The sequence below is a fragment of the Peromyscus maniculatus genome, chromosome 4 (genome assembly GCF_049852395.1).
Source record: "Peromyscus maniculatus bairdii isolate BWxNUB_F1_BW_parent chromosome 4, HU_Pman_BW_mat_3.1, whole genome shotgun sequence".
NCBI classification, from domain to species: domain Eukaryota; kingdom Metazoa; phylum Chordata; class Mammalia; order Rodentia; family Cricetidae; genus Peromyscus; species Peromyscus maniculatus.
The window spans coordinates 96,733,681-96,747,046 of record NC_134855.1 but is presented as its reverse complement, the minus strand read 5'-3'; the positions used below and the strand labels follow the sequence as shown (position 1 = coordinate 96,747,046).

At 44.1% G+C, this 13,366-nt stretch overlaps 1 protein-coding gene across 3 annotated transcripts in view; it reads right to left on the bottom strand.

The window, feature by feature from the left end:
- Positions 1 to 9,566, bottom strand: part of Rad51 (RAD51 recombinase) — a 34,452-nt gene extending 24,886 nt beyond the window's left edge. Inside the window, exons 1-2 of one of the 3 annotated variants that reach the window (XM_006979211.4) lie at positions 9,438 to 9,566; positions 4,299 to 4,387 (exon numbers count right to left, since the gene is read on the bottom strand). In XM_006979211.4, the coding sequence (XP_006979273.1) occupies positions 4,299 to 4,385 (87 nt within the window). In that variant the 5' untranslated portion in view covers positions 4,386 to 4,387; positions 9,438 to 9,566. Of the gene's footprint in view, positions 1 to 4,298; positions 4,388 to 6,829; positions 6,849 to 9,000; positions 9,020 to 9,437 lie in introns of those variants that run through there. The other 2 variants (XM_076570368.1, XM_076570369.1) reach the window with 2 other exon arrangements.
- Positions 9,567 to 13,366: the final 3,800 nt, after the last annotated feature.

The following is a 13,366-nucleotide window of genomic DNA, read 5'->3' as shown; positions in this document are numbered from 1 at the left end:
GGAAGGGGGACTGGCTGTGAAGAGAAAGGGAATCAGCAGGAGGGTGACAAATGAGGCTAATAGAGGTGACTATGGTCAGAATACATTATACAGATGCAGAAAACGTCGTAACAAAATCCATTACTATGTATACTTAACATATGCTAATTAAAAATTTGTTTAATTTAAGGGGGCTATGGGAAATAGGCATGGTAGCATATACCTCAGCTACACAACGACTTTGGGACCAGCCTGGGTTCCGAGTACCTACATGGTGGCTCACAACTGCCAGGAACTCCAGTTCAGGAGGATCTGAAGCCCACTTCTTTTTGTTAGTTTTTTTGAGACAAGGTTTCCCTGCGTAGTTTTGGAGCCTGTCCTGAGATCCACCTGCCTCTGCTGGGATTAAAGGCGTGTGCCACCACCGCCCGGCCTGAAGCCCACTTCTGACATCTATGGGCATTGGACACATAAGTGGTACACACACTCATGAAAGCTAATCACTTACATACATAAAATAATAAATCTAAAAACAAAATACAAAAACAGGTATGCTGATATATGCCTATAATCCCAACACTTGGGAAGTAAAATTAGGAGGATCAGGAATCAAGGTTATCCTCAGCTACACAGTGAACTCAAGGCCATGCTAGTCTACATAAGACCCTGTCGCAAAATTAAAATAGCTAGTCTGAAGGATGAAGCTCATTGGTATAATACTTGCTGTCTTAGTTTGCTTTTTATTGCTTTGACAAACACCATGACCAAAACCAACTTGAGGATAAAGTGTTTATTTCACTTTACAACACACAATCTGTCCAGAAGGGAAGACAGGACATGAATCAACACACAGACCATGGAGGAACACTGCTTACTGGCTTGTACCTAATGGCTTCCTCAATTTGCTTTTGTATAGAACCCAGGACCTTCTGCCCAGGAGTGATACCACCCACATGCTCTTCCATACCAACCATTAAGAAAATGCCCCACAGACTTGGCTACTGGCATTTTCTCATTTGAGGTTTCCTCTTCCCAGATGACTCTACGTTGTGTCAAGTTGATTAAAAACTAACCGCACATTTGCCTTGAATACCAGAGGGCCCCAGGTTCAAAGCCTAGGACCACTAAAAAGCAAAAACAAAAGCATTAAAAACATTATGGGGATGGGGGTCTGCAGAGATAGCTCAGTGGTTAAAAGCATTTGTTAGCCGGGCAGTGGTGGCACACGCCTTTAATCCCAGCACTTGGGAGGCAGAGCCAGGCGGATCTCTGTGAGTTCGAGGCCAGCCTGGTCTCCAAAGCGAGTTCCAGGAAAGGCGCAAAACTACACCGAGAAACCCTGTCTCGAAAAACAAAAAAAACAAAACAAAACAAAAAAAAAAAAAAAAAAAAAAAAAGCATTTGTTGCTCTTGGAGAGGACTTAAGTTCAGTATCCAGAACCCACCTGGCAGTTCACACTACCTGTTAACTCCAGTTCCTGAGGATCCAATGACTGATTCTGGCTTCTACAAACACCAGGCATTCACATGGTGGATATACATACATGCAGGCAAAACACTCACACATAATGTCTTAGGGTTACTATTGCTGTGATAAACATGATGGTCAAAGCCACTCGGGGAGGAAAGGGTTTATTTGGCTTACACTTCACATCATTGTTCATCACTGAAGAAAGTCAGGATAGGAACTCAAACAGGGGCAGGAACCTGGAGGAAGGAATTGATGCAGAGGCCATGGAGAAGTGCTACTTAATTGGCTTGCTCTCCGTTCCTTGCTCAACCTGCGCTCTTAATGAACTCAGGACCACCAGCCCAGAGACAGGCCCATCCACAATGGACTGGGCCCTCCCACATCAATCTCTTAAGAAAATGCTCTACAAGCTTGCCTGCAGCTTGATTTTATGGAGGCATTTTCTCAATTAAAGTTCTCTCCTCTCAGATGTTTATTGATGTGTTAAGTCAACATAAAACTAGCTAGCACAAACATTAAATAAAAATAAAGAAATCTAGGGCCAGGGGAAGATTCTAGCAGGAGGCAGAGGCAGGTGAGTTCCAGGCCACATAGTAAGACCCTGTCTCAAAAAAACAAAATAAATCTCAGGAGGAAGAGAAAGGTGCATCTCTGTGAGTTTAAGACTATATAGTGGGATCCAGGTAAAGACTGTTTCAAAAGAAAAATGCTAAAAAGAGCAGGACAAAAATACCCCAATAAGATGCATCAAATAATCTCGACACAATACAACCTGCTAGAGATAACAATAATTTTGTGTGTTTATAATGACGAGCTAGGAATTAAAATTGTTTAGCTAGTACCATTTCCTTCAATAAACTTTCATTTCAATATTAAACTTTGATTGTGCAGAACTAGCCCCAGTGTCTTTAAAAGCCCTATTTAAAAAATTACTTGGTGGAAATTTATTTCATCTTCCTATTAAAAATGTAATAGATGCCGGGCGTTGGTGGCGCACGCCTTTAATCCCAGCACTCGGGAGGCAGAGCCAGGCGGATCTCTGTGAGTTTGAGGCCAGCCTGGGCTACCAAGTGAGCTCCAGGAAAGGCACAAAGCTACACAGAGAAACCCTGTCTCGAAAAACCAAAAAAAAAAAAAAAAAAAAAAAAAATGTAATAGATCAATCTAAACAAAACATTATGGGGGCTGGAGAGATGGGTCAACGGTTGAGAGTGCTTGTTGTTCTTGTAGAGAACTGGAATTCAGTTCCGCACCCATGTCTGGTGGCTCACAACCCCTCGAACTCCAGTTCCAATAGATTTGACACCCTCTTCTGTCCTCCTTGGGTACGAGCATCTATGTGTGCTTATATGAAAACACAGAAATAATCAAAGGTTATGACCATGACCTCTGAAGGCTGATCACAAACCAATTAAGTAAAGAAGAAGGAGAGAAACAGTGCCACAAAGTTTGAGAAATGGTCTCATGCAGCCCAAACCAGATATGGAACAAAGGATAACCTGAACTCCTGACTCTGCTCCACCACGGAAGCGAGTGCCACCAAGCTCAGATCATTTAAGGAGTTTCCAGAGTCTTGAAGTTTGGGAAGACGGGAAAATTATATAAACTGAGACAGAAGATTGAGGTGTTCCCTTCCACTGGGGCCTTTGTACAACCTGCAGAAATATTGTAGATTTAGTACCAGATATTCTTTGTTTTGCTTTTTTGTGTGTGTGGTATATGTGCATGTGCTCATGTGTGTGTAAGTTTGAGTGTACATGCACAGAGGCCAGAGGATGATTTTGAGAGTCTGCCTCAGTCATTTTAACATTATTTTTTGGGACAGGGTCTCTTACTACACCTTATTCTCACAGATTGGTTAGACTGGCTGGCCAAAAAGCCCCAATGATCCTCCTGTCTCCACCTCCTCAGTGCTAAGATTACAGGCATATGCCACTCTGCCTGGCTTTTATGGGTGCTGGGGATCCAAACTCAGGTCTTCATTGTTTGCACGACATTGACTGTACCCGCAGAGCATCTCTCCAAGCTTCTTGTTTGTTCTGCTGCTTTTTTGTGGCTTGTTTTTGAGACAGGTCTCACTATGTAGCTGTTGTTGTCTTGGAACTTGCTATAGAGACCAGGTTGGCCTCCCACAGAGGTTCTCCTGCCTCAGCTTTCCAACTCCTAGAATTGTGGGTGTGAGCCACCACACCGAGCTAATACTTAGTATTCTTAATGTTGAGTCCTAAAGTAGAGCTGGGTCTTATATCTTTTTTTTTTTTTTTTTTTTTTTTTTGGTTTTTTGAGACAGGGTTTCTCTGTGTAGCTTTACAGGTAGGTCAGGCTGGCCTCAAACTCACAGAGATCCACCTGCCTCTGCTTCCCGAGTGCTGGGATTAAAGGCGTGTGCCACCACCGCCTGTGGGTCTTATATCTTAACAACCGCACACCCTTCAACCTGCCTTACAACAGCCTTCTCAGTAGTATCTTCCACCTGGGTCAGTGGACAGAAGTTGTTCCCCTTCCTACATGCGTTCCTGGGTTACATCACTAATTCCCTCATCGGCATTTCTATACTTAAGAAGCATTGGGATTCCACCATGGGATCCACCTTCATTTCTAAAGTTCAGCTCTTAGGGAGAAAACAGAGTAGGAAGAGAATTGTTAAGAGACTTGACCAGACAAGTCATAATACAAATCTTTATAACAATCCTGTTATTACAAGTCTTAATAACAACCCTGTGCTTTTCTGTAGAAACTGACAACCTCCTGAAACCCCAATCTAATTTCTGTAAAAGTTAATTTGTTCCATTACATAGAAGAATGTATTACAGCATTGTAAATAAATACTTAGCAACTAAGAACATACCTCTAACCGTGAAATAGGTTGTGGACCGAAGCTTTCTTCTTCCACTGAAGTATCTGCATTTGCATCAAGCTGCATCTGCATAGCCATTACTAAAAAATACAGATAGTATTTTTTCAATCAGTTCAGTCAGTATGAATCAACACTAGAGAAATACTCTTGGGTGATAAAGAATTGTACATTTAGTTTTCCAACAAACCTTTGAAGAATTATAGCCAGCCCTCCCTACCCACAGATGAAGAGCAATTGCTACTCTTGAAGAGGATCCAGGTTCAGGTCTCAGCACCCATAACTGTCTTTAACTCCAGTTCCAGGAGACCCAATAGCCTCTTGTGACCACGCAGGCATTGGACATGAATGTTATGCTTACAGACATAGAGGCAAAACACTCATACACATAAAAAAGTCAGGCATATCTAATCTACAGCTCTGAGCTGCATGCAGCCAATGACAGTTTATTCAAACAGATCTTTAAAAAAAAGATATATCTTTACAAGGCAGCAAGTTCCAAGCCTTCTCATACTACATAGTGAATAGAATTTCAAAACACAAAATATTTTCTTTTTTACTATTAATTTTATTTATTTTCATGTGCATTGGTGTTTTGTCTTCATGTACATCTGTGTGAGAGTGTCAGATCCCCAAGAACTGGAGCTACAGACAATTATGAGCTGGGAATTGAACCTGGGTCCTTTGGAAAAGTAGCCAGTTCTGTTAAAAACTGAGCCATCTCTCCCCAGCCCAGAATATTTTTATCTTCTTAGAATGATACATAAAGCAAAAACACGGGCGGTGGTGGCGCACGCCTTTAATCCCAGCACTCGGGAGGCAGAGCCAGGCGGATTTCTGTGAGTTCGAGGCCAGCCTGGTCTACAGAGTGAGATCCAGGAAAGGTGCAAAACTACACAGAGAAACCCTGTCTTAAAAAAAAAAAAAAAAAAGAAAGTTGAAACCTGGAGCTTATGCAGGGACACTTGGCTCAGTCTGGGAGGAAGGGACTGGACCTGCCTGGACTGAGTCTACCAGGTTGATCGCAGTCCTCGGGGGAGGACTTGTCCTGGAGGAGGTGGGAATGGGGGGTAGGCCGGGGGTAAGGAGAGGGGGTGGGAGGGGGGAGAATAGGGGAACCCATGGCTGATATGTAGAACTGAATGGTAGTGTAAAATAATATATATATATATTAAAAAAAAAAAAAAGAAAGTAAGTCAAGGTCATATATAGTAAGTTTGAGGTTAGCCTGGATTACCTAAAACCCCACCTCAATAAATAGATAAAAATAAAACTTCTACCCATCAAAGACATCAAGAACATGAAAAATCAAATAAAACTTCTACACAACATAAAGAACTTGTTCAAATAACAAAAAAAGGACAACAGAAATCAGATAATTAGTAATCGCACCCAGGTACTTGTACCAGGACCCCATTATCTCGTGGCTCCCAACGGAACTTACTGGGCCTGTAGCACTGGACTTACACCATGCCTCTCCCCCTCAATACTAGCTAATACGGCCGATTATTGCGTGCTCATAGAACTGTACCCCAGGATAGTCTATCATACACCTGAAGATATCTATGCCCGATATGAAACAGGGGTCCCCCGTATAAAAAGAGAGCCAGTCTCACTAACCCTGGCCCTGATACTAGGTGGATTAACAATGGGAGGGATCGCCACCGGAATAGGCACAGGTACCACTGCCCTCATGGAAACCAACCAGTTCCGACAACTCCAGGTTGCCATGCATACCGATATCCAGGCACTGGAGGAATCTGTGAGTGCCTTGGAAAAGTCACTCACCTCCCTGTCGGAGGTAGTTCTGCAGAACCGGAGGGGATTAGACCTCCTCTTCCTGCAGGAAGGGGGGTTATGTGCTGCCCTTAGAGAAGAATGTTGCTTCTATGCGGATCATACTGGGGTGGTGAGAGATAGCATGGCTAAGTTAAGAAAGAGACTAGAACAGAGACAAAAACTCTTTAAAGAACAGCAGGGGTGGTTTGAAGGATGGTTCGGAAGGTCCCCCTGGCTCACCACCCTCATCTCCACCCTTATAGGGCCCCTTCTGATTTTATTCCTCCTTCTGACTCTCGGGCCCTGCATCCTAAACAGACTTGTCCAATTTATCAGGGAACGTGTTTCTATAGTTCAGACCTTGGTATTGACCCAACAATACCAACGACTCAACCAAGTGGGAATGGAGCCACATCCCTATTCTTCCCCATGAATGGAGGATTCCATTCCCTGAGATAAGAAAATGGGGGAATGAAAGATCCCAGCATACTAGCTTAGCCTAACGCCATTTCAAGTAAGGTCTGAAAAGCGCAGGGTGTCTACAGCCGGCCTCCTGGCCCCAGAAAAGGGTACTAAAGGTCAGAAAAACAACTTGGAGCCAGGCAGCAGGCGTGTCAAGCTCGGGGAAAAACCACGAGCTGCCCTGAGTTTGAACCCGGCCTCATTTGAATCGTCCAATCAGAGCCCTGTAAACCATGAGTTGCCCTGAGTTTGAACCCGCCCTCCTCGTGCTCCTGCTGCCCGACCCTATAAAAACCCTCCGCTCCAGCCCGGGGGCGCGCCAGTCTCTTGAGCTTCTTGAGGGACTGTGTTGCCCCGGGTACCCGTGTTCCTGAATAAAGCCTCTTGCTGTTTGCATCTGAAAAAAAAAAAAAAAAAAAAAAAAAAAAAAAAAAAAAAAAAAAAAAAAAAAAAAAAAAAAAAAGAAATCAGATAATTAAAGAGGAAGGTATCTCTACAACAAAAACATGAACCAACATGCAAGCTCTTTGTAACCAAGACAATTAGAACCACAAGAGGAGAAAAAAGCCGGTATGGTGGCTGATGCCTGCCACAAGTTCAAAGACAGACTGGGCTGAATAATAAGACTACCTCCAAAAGAAGCTTCCACACCCACTCCAGAGTTCGTAAGATAGTACTACACACCCATCATAAAATAGCAAGTGAGTGGGGATGGGGATTTAGCTCGGTGGTAGAGCACCAAGGCCCTGGGTTCCGTCCTCAGCTCCGGAAGGAAAAAAAAAAAAGTAAGTGAGGGCAAGCATGTGGAACAATTCAACATTCACCACTACTGGCATATTTACCTGAAATTTAAAAACAGGCAAAGATGCACTAGGGAAGCAGAATCAGCAAAGTGAGTTCAAGGTCAGCCTGGGTTAAGATCCTAAATGAGGGCTGGAGAGATGGCTCAGAGGTTAAGAGCACTGGCTGCTCTTCCAGAGGTCCTGAGTTCAATTTCCAGCAACCATATGGTGGCTCACAACCACCTGTAATGATATCTGGTGCCCTCTTCTGGCCTGCTGTATACATAATAAAATAAATAAAATGCTGTATACATAATAAAATAAATAAAATCTTAAAAAAAAAAAAAAAGATCCTAAATCAGAAAAAAATAAAAGGGCTGGAGGGATGGCTCAGCAGTTAAGAGCATTGGCAGCTCTTCCAGAGGTCCTAAATTCAGTTCTCAGCAACCACATGGTGGCTCACAACCATCTATAATGGGATCTGATGCTCTAGTCTGGCATAAAGGCTTACATGCAGATAGAGCACCATATACATAAATAAATCTTAAAAATCCCAGCACAATTAGGCCATTTTGTGCCAAGAAGACAAACTTCCAAATGGAAATGTCTTAGAAACCCAACATTCTCTCGGGATCAAATTGATGCTGCCAGGAGCAATTGTGTCTCAAGTCAACAGAACTGTAACTCAAATATCTGACCTGCAGGCAAAGCACCATAAAATAAAATAAAAGTAAATCTAAGTTTTTTTTTGTTTAAGGAAGTATTTAGCCTTCATGGTGGCAGTCTCCTGTAGCCCAGCACCTAGGGGGCAGACAGTAGGATTCAGAGTTCCAGACCAGTTTCTGGGTTACAAAGTCAGACCCTGCCTAAATAATGTTTTCTAAAAATAGGCCAAGTTAGTGAGCAGTGTTAGGAATCACTGTTTAGTCATTAGGGTGAGGGGGAAATATCAGATAAGAAAGGATAACAGAGGTTTTTAGGGTGATGACAACATTTGATTTCTTTTACTTGATTACACAGATATATTCATTTTGTAATAATTCATGTATGCACTCATTTGTGGTTTTTGTATTTTATACTTCACTTTATTACTATTTTTTAAAAGTTCTTTTCAGATTTTTTTTTGTTTGTTTTTTGTTTTTTTTTTGTTTTGTTTTTCGAGACAGGGTTTCTCTGTGTAGCTTTGCACCTTTCCTGGAACTCACTTGGTAGTCCAGGCTGGCCTCGAACTCACAGAGATCCGCCTGCCTCTGCCTCCCGAGTGCTGGGATTAAAGGCGTGTGCCACCACCGCCTGGCAAGATGTTTTTTTTTTGTGCATGAGTATTTGCTCTGCATATAGTATGTGTACCACAAGCATGCCTGGTGTCTGTGGAGGTCAGAAGCAAGCAAGGGATCCACGGGAAATGGAGTTATGGGTGGTTCGTGTGGGTGTTGGGAACTGAACTCAGGTCCTTTGCAAGAGCAACAAGCGCTCTTACGGGCTGAGCCATCTCCCCAGTCCCCCTACATTCCTGAGACATGCTCGTCCATGTAGAGCTCAGTTTGGCCTTGAAATTGCATCCTGCCTCTCCTCTCAAGTGCTGAGATCATCCAGCCAGGATTCTCTTTTAGAAATTTGTGTTGCACTTTTCAGTCTTTACTCTGTTGTTTACGCAACCTTTGAACTCCTACGTCAGTCTCCAGAAATTACTGGCACCAACCACTGTGCTCCACTTGAAACAACACAGTAACCAGGAATCTGTTAGGCTTGGCCCTAATATTTAACAGCTGTGAGCACATCTCCCAGGCTCTCGGCTTCCTGCGTCGGGGCCACAGAAATGAACGTGAACGTCTTCAATTCCAGCATTTGGGAACCAGGGCAGGGGTTCGAGTCCAGCCTGGACTAAGGCGTGAGCCAAGTCTCAAAACAAACGCCTGAAGCAGGGCTCGTTTTCTCCACAACGAACGCAGGAGACCGGTTAGCGTCGGTCGGCGGACCCCAGGCAGGTGCCCAGCTCCGCCAGCCTCGCGTTTCTCAGGGCAGAGGGGGCCCCCAAAGCTGACTACGGGAGCAGCGGCCTGGGTCAGCCGGGGACCCCGGGCGGGCTCCGCCCGCGCCTCACACTCACCGGTCCGCAGCCGCGCGCTCCTTCCGGCGGCCGGCTCCGCACACCCCACAGAAACCGCCGTCACCGGCTCGAACGCACTTCGCAGTCCCTCTGTGGGGTCGTCCGTGCCGAACAGGAGCAAATCCCAGCCTCCCCAGCCGCGCTTCCGGGGACCCCGCGGCTTTGCCCGGGCAGCGGCCCGCGAGCACTCGCCCCAGCGACGCGCGACTTTCAGAAGTCCCGCCAAACCCTCACGGCCGGTCACGCCCGCATCCCTGCGACGTCATCACGCCGTTCTCGGACCCGCCTCTAGCCACTTCCGCTGCGAGCCTGACGGACATGCCCGGCGACTTGGAAGCCGAGTGGTTCCGTAGGTCACTTCTGCCTTCCTCTATGACTGGTCTGACCTTTCTGAAGACTACAAGTCCCCAAAGGCTACGAGGTCGGCCCAGGACTACATCACCCAGCATGCACTGCTGCGGGCGCTGTTCTGTAAAATTCTTGCTTGCGCACGGGTTGTTGGCCTAAGGCGGAAAAGGTTTTTGTGGTGTACTGTTTTGTCAGGATACCAACCTTGGGCAGGTGGGGTGTTTCTGGGAATCAATGCTTTACAGGTCCCTGTGGGCGAAGAGGTGAAGAAACTGAAATAAAGGGATAAAACCTGCAAACAGAGCCAGCGAGTTGTGGGAAAAAATACTTTTAGTTGGGCAGTTGTTGGGACGGGTGAATCTAAATACATTATATACATTTATAAACCCAGCCAAAATAAGATAAAATAACTCACTCTGTAGTGGGTTTAGGTGTTTATTGGAACTCCAGAAAAGAAGGCTCAGAATTGAAAAAATGTTTGTGTAGTTTGTCAGGAACTTTGACCTGTAACTTAGGCTTTTTGATTTTTCTTGTTATATATCTATGTGCTTTGAGCCTGGCCTCGAACTCTTTGCAGCCGAGGATGACCTCAGTCCTTCCCCCACCTTGATTTTCCGTGCTAGGATTGCAGGAGTGATCCACCACTATATTCTGTGCTAGGACTGAACCCAGGGCAGCATGCATGCTAAAAAGCACTTCAATTGAGCTGCATGCCCAGCTGGTAATTACTATTGAGACAGATTCTCTGTAACCCAGGCTGAATTCAACTTCCCCAAGTCTAGGGTTACAGACATAACCTACTGTGCTTGACATTTTTTTGTTGTTTTGTTTTTGTTTTTAGAGACAGCGTTTCTCTGTGTAACAACCCTGGCTGTCCTGGAACTCGATTTGTAGACCAGGCTGGCCTCGAACTCACAGAGACCCACCAGCCTCTGACTCCCGAGTACTGAGATTAAAGGCATTGACGAAGCCTGAGGGCTCTGGGCATTTCTCTGGATAAATTTCCCACGGTGATCTTGAAATTTGAATCTTCATACCTCAGACTTCCATATAGCTGGATTTATTAGGCCTTACAGGCTTGTGCCACCAGGGCTGGCTGTGGGGTGCTTTAAAGTTGACCAACTTGCCGGGTGGTGGCGGCGGCGGCGGCGGCGGCACACGCCTGTAATCCCAGCATTCGGGAGGCAGAGGCAGGTGGATCTCTGTGAGTTCGAGGCCAGCCTGGTCTACAGAGCTAGTCCAGGACAGGCTCCAAAGCTACAGAGAAACCCTGTCTCGAACACCTCCCCCCCCCCCAAAAAAAAAAAAAGTTGACCAACATTTTTATTTAGTCCTTACACTATTGTTGAATCGAGACAAGGACAACAACAAAAAACAGGGTTTTCTGTTTGTTTTTTAAAAAACATTTATTGTCTATGTGTATGTTTGAGGGTGGGCCCTTACTTGTGGAGGGCAGAAGACAACTTCAAAGCTTTTTGATTCTACCATGTGTATGGCATTGAACTCCGGTTGATAGGGTTGATGGCAGCGACCATCTCCTCCATGGAACTCTTACAATATTTCAGGTGAGAGACAGAGGTTTGAACTAAGTAACTAACAATGACAGAAGAGTTCAGGGAGCATTTGGTTGTAGAAATAACCAAACTAATTATAGATGGCAGGTGAATGATAAATTGTTCCTGGAAATTTAGAATTGGAATCTAGGCAAACCTAAGCTTAGAAACAAGAAGCAAGACACCCATGGCTGTGTAGGTGTCAAGAAAAGGTTTATTCTCAGAAAGGTAAGTAGAGATAGAAAGTGGGAGCAGAAATTAAAAAAAAAAAAAGTTTTGCATTCTGATGACTTCAGCTCTTTCCAATTCTTCAGAGGCCCAGCAGCATGTATTGTTCTTGAGATCAATGAGATCCATTCCAAAAGAGCAGAATGAATCAGCGGACTAAGTTCTATTCTTACAATGCTTAAACTAACTTTGGTAGTTTAGTTTTTGTTTTTTGTTTTCAAGACAGGTTTTCTTTGTGTAACAGCTCTGGCTGTCCTGGAAATCACTCTGTAGTCTAGGCTGGTCTTGAACTCACAGAGATCGCCTATTTGCCTCCTGAGTGCTGGCATTAGAGGTGTATGCCACCACTGCCTGGCCTAAACTATAAACTACATAATCTCAGTGATACCTGTTTTGTTTTGATTTGAAACAGGGTGTATGTAGCCCAGGCTGGCCTCAAATTTGCTATGTAGCTGAAGATTACTTTGAACTTTGGATGGGATTATTGAGATTACTGGGGTTCACCTCTCTGCCTGGTTTATGTGTTGCTGAGGATCAAACTCTTGGTTTCATGAAGCCAGGCAAGCACTCAACCAAGTGATCTACATTTCCAGCCCAATAATGACCTGAAATCCTGGGGAAATCAAGCTCTAATAAAACCAGAATTGAATCAGCAGAAATGTAACCTTTTCACTGAAGAAAAAGTTGGCTTTTTGGTTTTGTTTTTTAAAAGCAGTCTTGGTATATAGCCTAGGAAACAATCCTGTCTGCTCGGCCTCCTGAGTGCTGGGATAAACAGGTGTGTAACATAACGCCATGCCTGCCCAGCTAATGTAGATGACTTTGAAGGTTCACTGGTCAGATTCCCACAAATTGAAACAGATACAAGTAATAACAATTTAGTATATGATAAGGCATTACACAACAATGGTGGTAAAGATCTTTTATCAAATGTACTAAAATAGCGCATAGCTAGCCATTTTTCCTGACTACTTCTCAATCCTCCACAGTAGTTGGCACAGTGGAAATCACATTTTCTCCATTGCTCTTGCTTTTAGAAAACTGCCATTCTGGCTTTTAAGCTTCTGAAAGAGGCTCAAAAACAGTATTTGTCTTGCTTTCTTTCTTTAGACAGGGTCTCACTATGTAGCCCTGGTTGGCCTAGAAATTGTTATGTAAATCAGGCTGGCCTCAAACTCAGAGATCCTCCTGCTTCTGTCTTCCAAGTACTGGAATTTGTGTGTACCACCATGTCAAGCATAAACATTTTTAAAGGAAATTTTTATATTATACACTAGTTTTCTATTTTGTCATAATGGGGATAGAGGCTAGAGCCCTGTGCATGTTAGGTTTTACCACTGAGCTGTATCACTAGCCTGCAGTATTTGGTTCTCATTTTGTTGTTTTTTAGATAGGCTCCCACTATATAGCTCAAACTGGCCTGGAACTCACTGTATAGACCAGGTTGGCCTCAAATTCACAGAGATCTACCTGACTCAGCCTCTAGAGCCAGTGGTTCTCAACATTCCCAATAACAGTTCCTCATGTTGTGGTAATCCCCAACCATAAATTATGTTGCTACTTCATAACTGTAATTTTGCTACTGTTATGAATTGTAAACATCTGATATGCAGGATGTCTGATAATTGACTCTCTGAAAGGGTCGTTCAATCCTGAAGGAATTAAGAAAATGTGGTACATATACATAATGGAGTACTACGCAGCAGAGAAAACAATGACATCATGAAATTTGCAGGCAAATAGATGGAACTAGAAAATATCATCCTGAATGAGGTAACCCAGACTCAGAAGGACAAACAT